At 36.3% G+C, this 19,188-nt stretch overlaps 2 protein-coding genes across 2 annotated transcripts in view; one reads left to right on the forward strand and one right to left on the reverse strand.

Moving 5' to 3' along the window:
- The window catches only part of POLR3G (RNA polymerase III subunit G), a 102,459-nt gene that overhangs the window by 42,512 nt on the left and 40,759 nt on the right, over positions 1-19,188 (reverse strand). The window lies entirely within an intron of this gene.
- On the forward strand, positions 179-17,029 carry MBLAC2 (metallo-beta-lactamase domain containing 2). Its single transcript, XM_058727236.1, has 2 exons — positions 179-833; positions 13,745-17,029. The coding sequence occupies exons 1-2, from the start codon at positions 380-382 to the stop codon at positions 14,128-14,130; spliced, it is 840 nt and encodes a 279-aa protein (XP_058583219.1). The 5' UTR covers positions 179-379; the 3' UTR covers positions 14,131-17,029.

Genomic DNA, 19,188 nt, shown 5'->3' on the forward strand with positions numbered 1-19,188 from the left:
CCGGGGTGAAGAGCGATTCCTTATGGGTCTCTAGTCTGCTGCAGTGCCCCTGCGTTAACGCTCCTTTGTGCTGCAGCTGCTGAAGCCGAGATTACTCCAGCGCCTAGGCGCGGGCAGAGCAGCCGCCACTCTCTGCAGACCTGGCTGGAGGGTGCGTGCAGACTCTCCAGGCCGCGACTCGGCGCGTCCTTCCTCCTAGTTCTCCCCCACCCCACCCCCCAAACCCGCACCTCCCGAATCCCCCGCCCTCTCCGCGCTCTGCCCCTCCTCCCTTGCTGCGGGCTGACCGCTCCACACCGCCGCAGCGCCTCGCGTCTGGACAGCTTGCAGGAGGCACACACCCTTACACCCACTCGGCCAGACCGCACCCCTGCCCAGCATGTCCGCGCTGGAGTGGTACGCCCACAAGTCCCTGGGCGACGGCATCTTTTGGATTCAGGAACGCTTCTATGAGTCGGGCAACCGCGCCAACATCTGGCTGGTGCGTGGTTCCGAGCAGGATGTGGTGATCGATACGGGCCTGGGGCTGCGCAGCCTCCCGGAGTACCTGTACTCCTCCGGCCTCTTGCAGGATCACGGGGCCAAAGAGGACGCGGCGTGCCGGCCACTGCTGGCCGTGGCCACACACGTGCACTTCGACCACTCCGGCGGCCTCTACCAGTTCGACCGGGTGGCCGTGCATCACGCTGAGGCCGAGGCGCTGGCTCGCGGGGACAACTTTGAGACCGTGACCTGGCTGTCCGACAGTGAGGTGGTGCGGGCGCCCAGCCCGGGCTGGAGGGCCAGGCAGTTCCGAGTGCAGGCGGTGCAGCCCACTCTCATCCTGCAGGATGGTAATGGGCCCTCACGGGCGGGCGCTTCTTTAAGGGAAGGGATTGGGAAAAACTGTTCGAGGGATGCATGTTGCAGACGTGCGTGGCTGTAAACTGGTTTGTTTTGTCACATCGCAGAAACACCACTACTGTTTCTCCCTTCCCTGAGTAAACGCCTACTCGATCTGAGCCAAGGCCCTCGAAGCCTTCCTTACCACAGACCAGTTCTGGCACTGTGTGGCAAAGCCAAGTACTCAAATGAAAGCCGGCCCCACCCCCTAGTCAGATTCCTGTGTAAGGTATAGTAGTAACACTACAGAGGCTTGTGACTAGGGATTTTACATTCTTTTCCTGAACACTTGCCAGATTTCCAGGCGCTTTTATAGCGAAAAGACTTTTAAGGAATGAGTCCTCACCGAGTGCATGACAGGCTCTATGCTTTTGAGAACAGCTGACTTCATCCGCTCTCTGTCGGCGTCACCACTGGATATGAACAATTCCCACCTGTAGGTTTAGAAAGCCATTTAGGGAGGAGTGGTTCTTATCTACTTGTGCATCCTTATCTTCCAGATAGATTTCTGTTCTTGATGTTGCCTCATTAGAGAAAAAGCTTGATAGTGAACATAAAAAGTAGAGAATGTGAGTCTTAACATTATGACAGATACATGGTCTGGTTTAAAGCAAGGCCTGAGAAAGATTAATGAGGTTATTTCCGGTGATGGTGAAGTATACCGACTAATGCATGGGTAGCCTTGGGCCTCTGGCTCTGTAAAAGAAAGGATGGGGATCAGAGAGAAACTAATGGAATAAAATACAATAGAGTAGGGTCCCAGCCCTCTCAACGCCAAGCAGGCACTTAAATAATTGAGTTAATTAGCCACAATACAATATTTGTATATTAAATTTCCTTTTTTCTTTTTAGAATATTTTTGTTGATTTCATTTTATCTTCACAACGTATTTGAAGTGAGGTGGCTGACCCCTAATTAAATGGCTTGCCTAGAGTCCAGAGAGCAAGATAGTGACAAAAGCTAGGATTTGAACCAAGGCACAATAGATCAACGCATGCAGATCATAAATTCTATCCCATAAATATATTGTAATTATAAGTAGGATATGAAACCCCCTTCTCTCATTTTTATCTTGAAACCATTTTAATTGCCAATTTAATTTATTAAAACATTCCTCTAGGAGATAGAAAAATCCTGTTGCTGCAGTACAATAAGCTTACTTTATGAAGGACCAATATGACAAATGATTAAATATTTTACAAAAATCAGTTTATCTTATAGATGAGATCTTGAGCACTTGAAATATAAAAAATAGAAAGCAAGATTCCATACCTCACACCCCACCCACAAAGCCTCTTCATTAAAATTTCAAATCTAAAGATTAAAAAAAAAGAGACTGATTTAGATGGGAGTCTTATATCATCTGACAATTTAAGATGAAAGAAAAGTACATTTACAGTATTCTTTGTATTTCTTGATAAAAGTGATACTTTTTAGAGTTAGGATTTCCATGTAGTTGATGGGTATTAAGATTAAATTAATTGTGGCACTGAGACCAAAAAATGTTTAAATTAGTATTTAAAATACATTACAGTTGTCTGAATGAATAAATTACTTCTGATTTATTCACTTTTCCTTCTGTGCCAACAATAGGAAATCAATGGTGAAAGAACGATAAGAATTATTGTTTTATAGATGAAGAGTTCAAGCAGGCCTGAATTATCATGCCTGAGATCACATAGCCAGTTTGGAAAAGAGCTGAGACTAGAATCCAGGTTTCCTAAATCCCAGTTTATGATAGAATTATAGCATTTTGGAAATACAGGGGGCCTGCAAGCTATCTGTGTGGTGCTTTAAGCCTTTGAAGGTGTGAAGAAAAAAAAAAAGCTTAATATTTACCAAACACTTAAAGCTAAGAATATTGTGTTATATCAAAAGTTGTTTTTCATTAGAAGCAGAATGCCTCATCCTCTCAAGTAGTATCTAATTTTCTCTTTTCTCAGGAATATTAATTTCCTTTCTCTTCTGAATAATGTGGCCAGCTGACTTGCTGTTATCATAATCCAGATGGCTGGAAGGAGATATAAAATATTTATATGAAAAATTCATACACGGTTACACATATACATGATCAGCCCATATCTGAACAGCATACAGCTGTTGCTTTGGTTAGAACATAAGGAGCCTGAAGTCATTAGTTTATTACATTTCATTTAGTGAATTGATGATCACCTGTCATGAGGAAGCATAAATCTGTGCTGTATGACTAACCCAAAAATTAACTTGCAAAGGAGGGTCAGGGAGAGATCATCATACAGTGTATCATCCAGCTCCCCCTATGGAAAAATAACTCCCCCTATGAATAGTGAAATAGTATCCTTCTATAAGAAGATAGATAAACCCTATAGTACCTTCTATAGTACTATTCTTAATATAGTACCATACGTCTTTTTATCTATTTTCCACAATAGTCAAATGATATGAAGTGGAGACATTTTGACCCCTTATATATGTTTAATTAATTTGCCCAGAGTCATCAAGATAATTACACAGTTATGACAGGCAGACTTAAGTCACTTGGGGAGGTTAAAAACAAAAAATAGACCCTAGAAAGGTAGCAGATTGAAAACTACTCCATCCGAAACCTAAGCCTGTAATAAAAGGACCTTGGTTTGTCTGTTTTAAGTATAAATCCATATTGAACTATTTTGAATGCTGATGTAAATGTGATGACTGAGTCAGCAGTTTTATCTTCTGCCAGCAATGGGAAATCAAGAGCCAATCCAGTTTGCACTGTAGGAGCTTTAAAAGGCTCGGGAATTAGCAGTAGATGGTATCTTAGTGGGGGCAAAGGAAAGATAAATAGTAAAATAAGTAGAATTGGTTGAAAGCCATTTAAGAAGCTGTGAAAACTCTGGAATGTCCATGCACTTAGTTTGTTCTCTGGGGAGAATAAAGCAGAGGAGTGTTGATTAAGGGATGCCAAGTACTACTGAGCTCAGCATTCAGTATGGAAAATAGGAGGAATGTGTGTGTGTGTGCGCGCGCGCGCACGCGCGTGCTCGTGCGTGCAGGCGTATAAGGAAGAGAGAGTGAGAGAATGTATGTGTATGTATGTTCCTTGTTAGTTTCAAGAAGGATGAGAGCCAGGTCTTTACCCCGCCAAGTAGCAAACTGGAAGAATCTTACCTGGTTAATGTGACCAGCCCTAGAGGAAAAACTAAGATGCTGATCCCTAAGCAATCTTTGGCTTCGTCTGTCTATAGCACAGCCTTGATCATTAAGCCCAATGCATGTGCTTCAAGCAGCCTTTTCACCACCACCCCCCCATTCTCAAATAGGCAACCAAGCATTATGAAAAATCCTAGAAAATGGTCTAACACGAGATCAAATACTAAAACAAATAGCATAAAGCAACTTGAGAGGGGAAGACAATCATTAATAGCATCAGGGGATAACAGAAGCTATTGCATTCAACGTATTCAAGAGACATTAGGATGCTTTAAAAATAAGCAACAGAACAGTATGCACATGCACACACACACACAGACACACACACACACACACACACACACACACATGAGTTCTTGAAATTTAAAATGATAGAAGTGTCTTAGTAGAAGAACTGAAGATAAAGTTGAAAAACTTAAAAAAAAAAGGAGAAGAAAGGTAAAATGAAAACGAGAAGAGAACCAGTAGAGGACCCATTTGGAAAATTCAACACTGGAATAATAGAAGCACAGATAGAGTAGAGAAAATGGAAGAAAAGAAAGCATAATAGCGATAATTCAAGAAAATATCCCACAATTAAGAGATGTAAAATTTCAGATTAAAAGAGCCCACAGAGTTCCTAGCGTGATGAATGAAAACACATCCAACACAAGGCACATTATTGTAAAATTTCAGAATACTGGAAGCAAGTTTCCAGAAATTAAAATGTCATCTATACAGATCATAATGGCTTTAGAGCTAGAAAAGAAGAGCTATGCCTTATTTGAATAAAATTTATTTCCAACTCAGAATTTTACATCCATTTCACTAACAATCAGGTTATCAAAAAAGATTGCTGTTACTTAGAAAGTTACCAAGATATAATTTTATCCTATTTACTCCCTTCAAAATAAGGAAGTAAAGCAAGAGGAAGATATGGAATACAGGAAACAGGAGATCAAATACAAGAAAAAGTTGAAAGGAAACATCAGGATGATGGCAAAAATGACGTTCTGACAATGATACTATGCCAGGCATAAAGAGCTCCACATTGGAGCAGTTAAATCGTTACTCTTTTGGACAAGAAATATATACAAGAGTGGTGTTGGTAAGTGGAGAGTGAGGGGTAAAGAGAGCTAAAGATTCTTATATTTTATAGTGGAAGTCAACAAAATCTAAAATTTAAAAACCAAGAAATGGTAATATGTGAATGAAATCAGTATAGTATATCTAATTAGTAAATCAAGAAATGAAATATAAAAAAATTTTAGAGATAAATATATGTAGTAGAGGCAGCTACTGGAAGAAATAGCTAAAATTGTTAAAAAGTGGTTGATTCTTGGTAGCAGGATTGGAGCTAGAGTCAGAATGGGGCAAATAACTTTTTCTTACATTTTAAGCCCTTCTGAAATATTTTGAGATGTGTACATATGTTTCTTTGATTAAAAAATGAAATAAAAATATGGGGCTACCAAGATGGGAAAGGGTATTTGGGAAGCCAAGAAAGGTCTAGTATGGCTGGAATCTAATGACAACTGGGTCAGGGTGAGGGCTTGGAAGCATAGGGTGTGTGTGTGTGTATTATATGCTTTTCTATGTGGTATTTATTTATATATGGATATACGTCATAGGCAATTTTGAGTCTTGTAGGAGAGGTCTTATTGAAATTCTACAAGTGAGCATTATAAGCATAGGGGAGGCATTTACAAAGCTATAAGGTATTGGAAGAATCTAATACTCACCCATTATGGCCTTATCAACTGCTTACAGTTGGTATCCATTTTGATAGATGGGCACTCACAACTTATCTGTTGCTAAATACTTTGAATACCACCTGGATATAACCAAAGATCAATAAGACTCTATCCCTGCATTGGTAATTATCCACAGCTTCTCCTTTTTTTTTTTTTTTTTTTTTTTTTTAGGATTCAACTTCCTTCACTTCCTTCCTTCCCCCTTTCCTTTCTATACACTTATGAAAAAATGGGTCTCCAACAGCTCTATTATTAAACCAACCTGGCTATAATTTCTTTACCTTACCTGCCAGTCATACGGTAAATGACAGTAGTTTGTGATTCTCAGAGGCACTTTAATTCTGGAACAATTATATTGTAAAGGAGTCTGGCCCGTTAAGACTGGAATGCAGAGAAAGCTGGGAGTGTCTGATTCCATCTTAACATTCTTACTGGGATTCACAAGACTAGGACAATCCCTGCTCCCACTCTTGGCCTCACTGATCTGTTTTGTATTGCTATATATTTTTTTTCTTAAGTTTCTACAAATGCAATCATATATGGTCTTTGTGTCTGTCTTTTTCATTTGGAATGGTGTTTTGGAGATTCGTCCATGTTGTATCTCTTATTCATTCCTTTCTATTGCTGAGAAATAATCCATTTATGGTTATAACATATTTTATATCCTCACCTGTTGAAGGAAATTTGAATCTTTCTAGTTTGAGGCCGTAATTAATAATGCTGTCATGAACATTTGCAGGTAAGTCTTGTGTGGATGCATGTTTTCCTTTCCCTTGGGAGATACCTAGGAATGGAATTCCGGGATCTTATGGTAGTGGATGTTAATTTTTAAGAAAGTGCCTGTTTTCCAAAGTAGTTATACGATTTTATATTCCCAAATGCAATGGATAAGACTTCCAGTTTCTTCAGCTCTTTGTCTACACTTGCTTTTGTCAGTCCTTTTGATTGTAGCCATTCTAGTGAGTGTGTAGTGGTATTTCATTGTGGTTTAGCATCTCCCTAATAACTAATGATGGTGAGCATATTTTCAGGTACTTATTTGCTAGTCAAGTGTCTTCTTTGTTAAAGGATCTATTAAAATCTTTTTTCCTTTTTATTTATTTAAAAAAAATTTTTTTAAGTGTATTTATTTTGAGAGAGAGAGAAGGGCAGAGAGAGAGAGGGAGAGAGAGAATCCCAAGCAGGCTCTGCAATGGCAGCACAGGGCCCAATGTGGGGCTTGAACTCAGGAACCATGAGATCATGACCTGAGCAGAAACCAAGAGTCAGACACTTAACTGACTAAGCCAACCAGGCACCCCTTCTATTTGTTTTCTAGAAACTTTCACGTTTAGGTTTATGATCCATTTTGAGTTAGTTTTTGTTCATATTGTGCAGTGATGGTTGAAAGGTTCTTTTCTGCTTATTTGGATATGGATATCCAAAGTGTCCCAGTCCATTTAGTTGAGAAGAGTATCTTTTTGCCCACTGAATTATCTTGGTTGACACCATTTGTCAAATCTCCTTTTGGACTCTATTCCAAGGTATAAAAACACCTTTCAGTATAAAGATATACATTTTTCCTAAGTATTTCATTCTTTTTGATACTATTGTGAACAAAATGGCTTTTTAAATTCACTTTATGATGTTCATTGCTAATATATAGAAATACAATTTATTTTTGTATTCTGATCTTGTACCCTTGACATTGCTAAACTTGCTTTTTTAATTCTCTAGCTTCCCCCCACATTTCTTAGGTTTTTCTACAAATAAGATCTTGTTATCTGTGAATAAAGACAGATTTACTTCTCTTCCATTCTCTGTGACTGTACTCTCTTTTTCTTGGCTTACTCCCTTGGCTAAAATCTTTAGTGTGATGTTAAATAGAAATGGTTAAGAGTAAACTTCCTTGCCTTCTTTCCATCTTAGGAGGAAAGCACTTAAGTGTTTCTACTCAGTGGTAAGTTAGCTGTAGGTTTTTCACAGATGCCCTTAATCAAATTGACGACCTTCCCTCTACTCCTAGTTTGCTGAAAGTTTTTACCACCAGTTTGTCATATGCTTTTTCTTCACCTATTGAGATGTTCATATGACTTTTCCCCTTTATTTTACTAATATAATATAGTATGTTACCTGATTTTCAGAAGTCAAACCAAATTTATATTTCTGGGATAAACCCCATTTGGTCATTATCCTATTTATAAATTGTTGTATTTAGTTTGCCAATATTGATAAGGATTGATAAGGATTTTTGAGACTACTTTCGTTAGGAATATTGGTTTGTAGTTTCCTTTTTTTTTTAGTTTATTTATTTTGAGAGAGAGAGAGACAGAGTGAGTGGAGGAGGGGCAGAGAGGGGAGGGAGAGAGAGAATCTCTTAATTCACAAAACTGAGATCATGGCCTGAGCCGAAATCAAGAGTCCAACGCTTAACTTATTGAGCCATCCAGGCACCCCTGTAGTTTTATTTTTTTTTTTACATTGCCTTTGTCGGGCTTTAATTAGGGTAAAATTGAATTAGGAAGCTTTTCTTCTTCTTCTATATTCTGAAAGTCTATATAGATACTTTCCCTGTCTTGAGTGACTGACAGAAACCATCTTTGAGCCTGGACTTTTCTTTGTGGGGAGATTTAAATTATTAATCAATTTCTTTGCTTGATAGGTCTACATAGATTTTCTTTTTCTTCTTCAATCACTTTTGGTAATTTGTCTCTTTCTAAGAATTTGTTTATTTCAACTAAGTTGTCAAATTTGTTGTTCATAATATTCCCTTATCCTCCTTTTCATTTCCTTAGGGTCTATAGTGACATTCCTTCTTTCATTCCTGATTTTTGCAATTTATGTTTTCTCTAATTTTTTTGTCTAGCCAGTGGAGTTTATCATTTTTGTTGCTCTTTTCAATGAGCCACCTATTAGTTTCTTTTATTTTTTTCTATTGATATTTGTTTCTTATTTCATTTATTTCTGCTCTGGCCTTTATTTATTCCTTAACATTTTGTATTTGATTTGCTTCTTTTCCTAACTTCTTAAGATAGAAACTTTGATTTTAAACAGTTAATCCTTTACAAATAAGCATTTAAAGCAATAATTTTTTTTCTAAGTATTGTGTTACCAGCAGCCGATTAGGTGTGATATATTTTGTTTTTATTTTCATTCAGTTCAAGATATTTTTTAATATAACTTATTGTCAAATTAGCTAATATACAGAGTGTAAAGTGTGCTGTTGGTTTTTGGGTTAGATTCCCATGCTTCATTGCTTACATACAACACCCAGTGCTCATCCCAACAAGTGCCCTCCTTAATGCCCATCACCCATTTTCCCCTCTCCCCCACCGTCCCATCCACCCTTAGTTTGTTCTCTATATTTAAGAGTCTCTTATGGGTTGCCTCCCTTCCTCTCTGTTTATAACTATTTTTTTTCCCTTTCCTTTCCCCCATGGTCTTCTGTTAAGTTTCTCAAGATCCACATATGAGTGAAAACATGTGATATCTGTCCTTCTCTGCCTGACTTATTTCACTTAGCATTATACTCTCCAGTTCCAGCCACGTTGCTACAAAGGGCCAGATTTCATTCTTCCTCATTGCCAAGTAGTATTCCATTATACATATAAACCACATCTTCTTTATCCATTCATCAGTTGATGGACGTTTAGGCTTTTTATATAATTTGGCTATTGTTGAAAGTGCTGCTATAAACATTAGGGTACATGTGCCCCTTATGAATCAGCACTTCTGTATCCCTTGGATAAATTCCTAGTAGTGCTATTGCTGGGTCATAGGGTAATTCTACTTTTAGCTTTTTGAGGAACCTCCACACTGCTTTCCAGAGCGGCTGCACCAATTTGCATTCCCACCAACAGTGCAAGAAGGTTCCTGTTTCTCCACATCCTCGCCAGCATCTGTAGTTTCCTGAGTTGTTCATTTTAGCCACTGTGACCAATGTGAGGTGGTATCTCAGTGTGGTTTTGATTGGTATTTCCCTGATCATGAATAATGTTGAGCATAATTTCATGTGCCTGTTGGCCATCTGGATGTCTTCTTTGGATAAGTGTCTATTCGTGTCTTCTGCCCATTTCGTCACTGGATTCTTTGTTTTTCTGGTGTGGAGTTTGGTAAGTTATAGATTTGGGATACTACCCTTGATTTGGTATGTCACTTGCAAATATCTTTTCCCATTCCATCGGTTGCTTTTTAGTTTTGTTGATTGTTTCCTTTGCAGTACAGAAGCTTTTTATCTTGATGAGGTCCCAATAGTTCATTTTTGGTTTTAATTCCCTTGCCTTTGGAGATGTGTTGAGCAAGAAATTGCTGTGGCTGAGGTCAAAGAAGTTTTTGCATGCTTTCTCCTCGAGGGTTTTGATGGTTTCCTGCCTCACATTTAGGTCTTTCATCCATTTTGAGCTTATTTTTATATATGGGCAAGAAAGTGGTCTAGTTTTATTCTTCTGCATGTTGCTGTCCAGTTCTCCCAGCACCATTTGCTAAAGAGACTTTCTTTTTTCCATTGGATACTCTTCCCTACTTTGTCAAAAATTAATTGGGCATACATTTGTGGGTCCAATTCTGGAATGTCTATTCTATTCCATTGGTCTCTGTGTCTGTTTTTGTGCCAATACCATACTGTTGATGATTACAGCTTTGTAGTAGAGGCTAACGTCTGGGATTGTGAGGTGTCCCACTTTGGTTTTCTTCTTCAATATTACCTTGGCTATTCGGGGTCTTTTGTGGTTCCATACAAATTTTAGTGTTTTTTCTAGCTTTGAGAAGAATGCCAGTGCAATTTTGATTGAGATTGCATTGAATGTATAGATTGCTTTGGGTGGTATTGACATTTTAACAATATTTATTCTTCCAATCCATGAGCATGGAATGTCTTTCAGTTTCTTTGTATCTTCTTCAATTTCCTTCATAAGTTTTCTATAATTTTCAGCATCCAGATCTTTTTTACCTCTTTGGTTAGGTTTATTCCTAGGTATTTTATGGTTCTTGCTGCAATTGTAGATGGGATCAGTTTCTTTATTTCTCTTTCTGTTGCTTCATTATTGGTGTATAAAAATGCAACAGATTTCTGTGCATTGATTTTGTACCCTGAGACTTTGCTGAATTCATGTATCAGTTCTAGCAATCTTTTGGTGGAGTCTTTCTGGTTTTCCATGTATCATGTCGTCTGTGAAAAATGAAAGTTTGGTTTCTTCTTTGCCAATTTTGATGCCTTTGATTTCCTTTTGTTGTTGGATTGCTGATGCTAGCACTTCCAACACTATTTAAACAACAGTGGTGAGAGTGGACATCCCTGTCGTGTTCCTGATCTCAGGGGGAAATCTCTCAGTTTTTCCCTATTAAGGATGATATTAGCTGTGGGCTTTTCATATATGGCTTTTACGATGTTTAAGTGTATTCCTTCTATCACAACTTTCTTGACAGTTTTTATTAAGAAAGGATACTGTGTTTTGTCAAATGATTTTTTTGCATCTGTTGACAGGATCATATGGTTCATATCCTTTCTTTTATTAATGTGATGTATCACATTGATTGATTTGCGAATATTGAACCAGCCCTGCAGCCCAGGAATGAATCCCACTTGATCATGGTGAATAATTCTGTTTTATATGCTGTTGAATTCGATTTGCTAGTATCTTGTTGAGGATTTTTGCATCCATGTTCATCAGGGATATTGACCTGTAATTCTTTTTTGTGGGGTCTCTGTCTGGTTTGGGAATCAGGGTAGTGCTGGCTTCATAGAATGAGTCTGGAAATTTTCCTTCCATTTCTATTTTTTGGAACAGCTTGAGAAGGATAGGTATTAACTCTGCTTTAAATGTCTGGTACAATTCCCCAGGGAAGCCATCTGGCCCAAGACTCTTCTTTGTTGGGAGATTTTTGATAACTGATTCCATTTCTTCACTAGTTATGGGTCTGTTCAAATTTTCTATTCTTTCCTGCTTGAGTTTTGGTAGTGCGTGGGTGTCTAGGAATTTGTCCATTTCTTCCAGGTTGTCCAGTGTGTTGGCATATAATTTTTCATAGTATTCTCTGATAATTAGTTCAAGAGATTTTCTAATCTCCTGTGATTTCATCTTTGATCCCTAAGTTAGGTAGAAGTGTGATGCTTACTTTGTGTATATTTGGATATTTCCCATATTTATTTTTGTTATTAATTTCTAATTTAATTATGTTATAGTCAAAGAACATATTTTTATGATTTTATTCCTTTCATATTTACTGAGACTTGCTTTATGGCTGTGTAGCCTGGTGAATATTCCATGTGCAATTAAAACGAATGTGTACTTTACTGTTTTAAGATAAAGTGTTGTATAAATGTCACTTAGGTTAAGTTGTTTGATAGTGTTGTTCAGGTCTTCTGTATTCTTACTGATTTTCTATCTACTTGTATTACAGATTATTCAGAGAGGAATATTTTAATCTCTAAGCATAATCAGTTAATTGTTTATTCTTAATTCTGTCAGTTTTTACTGAAACTTTTTTCATGAATCTTTAGTGTCTGTTTTAGGTACATGTATAATTTTTTAGTATGTTGACTTAATGTATATCCTAATAAAATGTACCTCTTTTCTCTACTAATAGTCCTTATTTTGTCTAATATTAATATAGCCACTCTAGTTCTCTTACTAATATTTATATTGCATAACTTTTTCAACCTCTGTTTGTCTTATAGTTCCTCTCTTGTAGACTGCATATGTATCCTGCTTTTTAAATCTAGTTTGACAATGTCTGCCTTATCCCATTCATATTCAATGTAATTATTGATATAGTTGAATTTAGGTCTGCCATTCTGTTATTTGTTTTCTATGCCTCATTTTTTTGTTAAAAAAAATTTTTTTTTAGCGTTTATTTATTTTTTTTGAGACAGAGAGAGACAAAGCATGAACGGGGGAGGGGCAGAGAGAGAGGGAGACACAGAATCCGAAACAGGCTCCAGGCTCTGAGCTGTCAGCACAGAGCCCGACGCGGGGCTTGAACTCACGGACCGCGAGATCATGACCTGGGCCGAAGTCGGCCGCTTAATCGACTGAGCCACCCAGGCGCCCCTGTCTCATTTCTTATTTAGCTCTCTTTTCCATTTTCATTGTCTTTTAGGTTTCACAAATTCCTATTATTACACTGTTTTTATTCCCCATTAACTTTTTAACTCTATGTCTTTGATTTTTTCTGTGTATATGTGTTTGAACTAAACATAACAATATGTAAACCAGTGATTTACTTAAGTTAGTAAAACCAGTGATTTAAAACCAGTGAAACAGTAATTTTGCATTTATACCTCAATTTCCTCTCACTATCAAATAACTGGGAAGAGTGTGAGATTTTACCTGATTTGCAAATTAGCCTGCCAGGGTTTAATAGATTCTGGCAGGAGACTAAAGATAATTTATTACTCATAGCAACAACAATAGCCAGAGCATGATCATTTGTACTGATTCTTCAAGGCTTAGTTTTCATAGGGTGACAAAAGAAGGGGCAAAATATAGAGTAGCATTCCTGAATCGTGTCATCAGGATACTGGTACCAAGGATGTACTAAAAAATAAAAGTGTTGTGGTCAAATAAGTTTGAGAAATGGTATAACCCTATCTCCCTTGTGTATATCTACAATGTACATTAGTATATTAAAAAGTTCTCAGAAGCCTTGCAGAAAAAAAGCTACTTAACTTTCTTTGAAGAAATGTTTCCAAATTATTTGACTACAGAATCTTTTCTTTTATGTATCATAACAACCTGAAAAAATAGTGTTCCACATAATTCACTTTGACAAACACTGGTTAAGCAAACAATAGAAATGAAATATATGCAAATTATTTTTAAATCACCATTAAGAAATACTGTATTTTTGAAATAAAAGTAAAATAAGTGTTATCCTTCCCGACCTTTTTGAAAACATTTAATGTTCTTTTCTTTTATTCTTTAAGTGATTGAAGTCAAGTATACAACATGTTTATCTGTAAATTCTGTTTCCATTTGTAGGGGATGTGATCAACCTTGGTGACAGACAGCTCACTGTTATGCACATGCCTGGTCACTCCAGGGGCAGTATTTGCTTACATGACAAAGACCGAAAGATTCTCTTCAGTGGAGACGTCGTATATGATGGATCACTGATTGACTGGCTTCCATACAGCAGGATAAGTGACTATGTTGGAACCTGTGAACGTCTGATAGAATTAGTGGACAGAGGTCTGGTAGAGAAGGTGCTTCCTGGGCATTTCAATACCTTTGGTGCTGAAAGGCTTTTTCGATTGGCTTCTAACTATATTTCAAAAGCTGGCATATGTCACAAAGTTTCTACTTTTGCCATGCGATCTCTTGCAAGTTTAGCCTTACGTGTAACAAATTCTAGGACCTCACCCTAGTATCTACACTGATAACCTATTTTGATTAATTCTGTAAATTCAATTCATTTTGTGCTGTTTAAAATGAGTAATAGTGAGCATTTCAAGAAATGCTTTATTAGGGAAAAAAAAATGTTGAGAATGAGTAAGCCCAAAAAGGAAGCTCTTCATTAAAAATTTTTCTTTCTTTCAAATAAGAAATCATTTAAATAAGCTTATAATTTGCCAAGCTGTCATCTTGTAATATTTGTCATCTTGTAATATCCAGAAACAACATAGAAATATATGGGGAAGTAAGGAGGCATAGTAACAGAAAGAACTATCATCCTTACTTCCCATTTCTCTTATTTTATTTCCTAGATGACCTAGAAAAAGAGGCATAAAGTTTTATGTTTATACTCCAAACTTGATATTTTAATATATTATTTAAAGATAAAGGTTCTTCAGTTTAAAATACATTGGAACTCAATACAAACATATAAATTAATATTTAGAATGACAGCTAAAACAATCCATTGGTATAGCACAGAATTTTTATGCTTCATTTATTTATTCTTAATGTAATTATAGCGTATTATATGCTGTGTAATTTTACTTACAAAGAGTACAATGAATTTTGTTTTGTTGCAAAGCTTTAAATATAAATTGCAGAGTGCTTCAGTCAAAAGCTACCACACAGTGTTGTTTGTTATTATGTGCGTGTAATATTTTCAATCATAAAAATGAAATTCAAATGTCTGTAATATAATTACAAATTGTCAGATTTCTCAAAAGGACACTGTCAGGGAAGTTTGAAAATATACACATTGAAAATAATTTTTTATTATATCCTATTTTAATATTAACAGCTATTATAAACAAAATTTTTCTTGTTAAATAGCAGCTTCAGTATATGTGTCATATTTTATAATATCACAACAACTATAGAGATCTACGACATTCTGATATGAATCATTCTTTTACTTATCATAACATGCATATGTACCATGGAAGGCTTTTCAGATTAACTGCAAAATGTGCATTAGATATTGACTTAGAGTGAATTGCCTTTTTTATCCTGATTCACAACACCTATTCCTGTTCAGTATTCTTTGTCTTGAATGAAAAGAACTCTACATTTATAAAGTTATAGGAAAGGTTAGCCCACTATTTTAGTGAAATGTTTTGGTTTGGTGCTCTTTATAATTTATTAAAAAGCCTTTTGGAATATTTCATAAAGGTTTTTTAAGCAGTTTTGTCACTGCCTTTTTATTATTGACATGTCCAAAACCAAACTGAGATAGCTTTGGAAATCAGATTGTTTAGTATTAAGAAAGTTTAGCAACTTTGATATCTGAAAAATTATAAAATTTTTCCACCCTTAACCCACCCAGGTTTTTTAGTCTTTTTTTAATTCAACACCCACACACATATCCCACATTCATACACACAGTCACATACATACATGCACAGTATTGTGCTAAACACTGTGGAAGCTTAAAAAGTCAAAGAGATGGAATCTTAGCTAGAAGGCAAACAAAACATGAATAATAATATATGTAGGTTGAAGCTAATACAAATTACACATGAGTATCAGGGACAAACATGGAGGGGTGTGGAGTTTGGTTAGGAAGAGATTCCTGGAAGAGGGGTTTTTCAGTCATATTTGGAAAGATGATTTGTTAGGTGGTCAGGGTAGGGGACAAAAAGATCCAAGAACGGGGATGGAAGCATTGCTATCCTAAGTAGGCTATTCCTTGTGACAATTTAAATTTAATTTTCAGGAATCTTAGATCCTCCAAATACCAAGTATTTAGCATGAGACAGGTGGGTTTGTGATGGTGTATATGAGTCATCTTCAGTGACAGACAAGCTGTCCTGCCACATGCCATCAAAGGAATTACTCATATAAGGCTGTAGGTTTCAGTTGATATGCAGCATGAAGAGTATAGATTTGGTTCAGGGCAACTACAATCACTTAATGAGCCTTAAATATAGCCATTATTTTTATATCAGTAGCACAAAAGAAAACCAAAAGTCCTTAACCATTGACCATTTTATCATACCTTAGGACTTAAAAAAAAAATCAGGGTATAGTAGGCACTAAGTTTTACTGAGAAATATTTGAACCTGATGAAGGCTTTCTTTATTTCTTAAAAATACAATTTTTCAAAACATGTTAGTTTTATTTTTAAATCTCCAACTTTTTTTTTGTTTTTCAAATTATACAAACACATAAGACTGTGATATTTTGCTTTTGCTTCAGTGTGAATAAATTGGGGAAAGGATCTGTCATCCATTTAGTGCTCATGCTATGCATTTTAAAATATGCATTATTCAGTTTAATCCTGGCCCCAGTGCCAAGAAGCAATTGACCAGCCAAACACAACAAAACTTTGGACAAAGCTGGTAATTGAACACAGGTCTGTCTTCCTCCCAAACTGTGCTCTTTCTCTTATATCTGCACAATAACATAAAATTGGCAAAGTGTATTTTTACTTTCCCAGATGCCACATGTGCCAAGAGTAAATCAAGTGATGTTAAGCCTAATAATAGCATATTTTAAAAGAAGCTTTAAAAAATATATTTTCACCCTGACAGTGACCCGTATTGTAACTTATGATTTTTGGAAATAATAGTATGTAAGTATAATTCAGAGTTGTCAAATGTAAGACATTTAGAAATAATTTTTATTTGTATTGTTAATAACTGAATCTTTGAAAACTCATTTTCCTTATTTGGTGTTTCCTTTTAACTAAGAAGTCTAAAACAAACAAAAATCTTGTGTTATTCTGATATAGTTGAGTAAATGATTATGTGTAGTTGTTCTTATATGAATAGTAATATGATTGTGACATGTACACATTATCTTCTTATAATTTTCAGATAAGTGTAAGTAAAAATTTGTGTGATAAATATTAAAGTGGACATTTTATTTCAATCTCTAGTTGGTATTTTTTTCTAACAGCAAATTCCTATTTAATTTCTTATAAATATTCCCTATGTGAAGTACAGTTTTGAAAATGTGTAATAAATAAGACATCAAATCCATGGACAAGAATGGAGAATCCAGAAAATGCCCATATAAATTTTTGGTAGTTATAAATATTGCATTTTAAATCAATGGATAAAAGATGAGTTATTTGGTATATATTCTAATTGTTGATGTGAGGAAAAAAGGTCCCTGACAATATAAAAATAAATTCCAAATGGATTAAAGACCTAAATTTGAAAAATGGAAACACATGTGTATTGAAATTTTAAATCATGTTTAAGACATTAGGATAGGGAAGATCTTTATATAGGGAAAAAAAAAAAGCAAAATCATCAGAATTTAAAATGTCCTAGAATTCAGATGCCATAAAGTTAAAATGATAAATTAGAAGAAAATATTCACAAATTGTGTAACAGCAAAATTTTTTTAAACAACCAAAAAGAATGCCTACAAATCAATAAGAAAAAGGTAAACTGCTGTAAGGGTGGGAACACCTTTATTCTCCCATCTTAGGTCCTGTGGCTGGGCCCAAGGATTACATTTACAAAAGACAAAAGGAGCATATAAATTTTATTTGTTATTAAAATTTTTATGTGGATGAGGAGGCTTTTATGTATAAGAAATGAAAACCCAAAGAAGTGGATTGGCATGAGACTTTACATATCATTGTAACAAAGAACAATAAATTGTGGAGACTGACCAGGCAGGAGAAGAGTATTTGGACTAAGGTTAGTAAACTGTGGGAAAATGACTAGGAAATAGATGAGGAAAACTAATGAAAGACCAGGGTTATTCTAGCTGGTTTGTTCATATAGATTAATCTTGGTGTCAACTCTCTGTTTCCAGTGATAAAAATGTTCCAGTCTTCCTGATATAAGGAGGACACTTTTCTCATGGGAAATTTTACGCCCTGTTTTAGGTAGAAAGGGAACCCTTACCATATTTGTTTTTTCTCACTTGCCTCAGGTCAATCAGTATGCCAAAGTGGTATAGTTTGAGGTGTCATGTTCTAATCTCCTTTACTACCTATTACAAAAATGGGTAAATTATATGAGCAGGTTATTCACAGAAGATGAAACACAAAGGCCATTAAACATTCAGAATTATGCTGAACCTCAGTAGTAATCCGGGAAATGCAAGTTTAAATAATAAGATAGTTTACTCTAAAACTGGGAAATTTGAGAATATGAAGTATTAGTATAAGGGTAAGTGGATATTTTCATGCTGTGCTGCTAAAAGTGTAGAGTGCTTCCAGCCATTTATGGGGTGGGAGGGTGCAGTTTTGGGCTGTGATTTGGCGCATTCTGATTTTGGGTTAAGAATGATAGACTGAGCATGTAGCTTTACCTCTGCTCCTTTCTGAAATTCAGTGAAATGACGGGAAAATCATTTTTTAATGGCACAAACTTACAAGACCAAAAATGGTAAAGGAGACAACAGCATCATTCTGTCCCTGAAAGGCTGATAGATGAATGAAAACTAATTTGGTAAACCGAAGAAAGCCGCAAACAGGAATGAGGAAAGCCAAGAAACAATCATCACAACACAACCATTCCCCCCCCCACCCCGCCCCCCAACCACCACCAACTGCCCCACAAAAGGCTTAGAAATTGATAGCACCAGGTACCTCTAGGAGTCTTGGTAAAGGTCTTTTTTATTTAAATCCCTCCCTAACTACACTACTAAGTAATTCCACCCCCCCAACTCAAGGATGATTGGAAGTTATTTTAGATTTAGCATGAAGTTAAGTAATCTTTAGCTTTAGTGCCTAGTACTTGCATAGGCCCCTTCCAAGGCCCGAGAGGGGCCTAAGAAATGTGTTCAGATGATCATTTTTTGGCTTTAATTTGTAAAACTAAATTATTTTTTATTCTTTCTCTCAAAGCCCCCAAAGTGCATGCTTCAGGTCCCACAAGAGTATAATCTGCTCCTGTCTATAGGATTGTTATGCAGAGACAGTAAAGCAGAATCTCTATTCAGAGGATACTGGACCTTGGGTCCTATTTTGAAAAGAAAGGGATTTAGGAACGGGTTTTCTTTTTTCTGTTTTTGTTATCTTTTTTTTTTTTTTTAATGTTTATTTAGTTTTGAGAGAGAGAGGCCAA

Source organism: Neofelis nebulosa, chromosome 1 (assembly GCF_028018385.1).
Source record: "Neofelis nebulosa isolate mNeoNeb1 chromosome 1, mNeoNeb1.pri, whole genome shotgun sequence".
NCBI classification, from domain to species: Eukaryota; Metazoa; Chordata; class Mammalia; order Carnivora; family Felidae; genus Neofelis; species Neofelis nebulosa.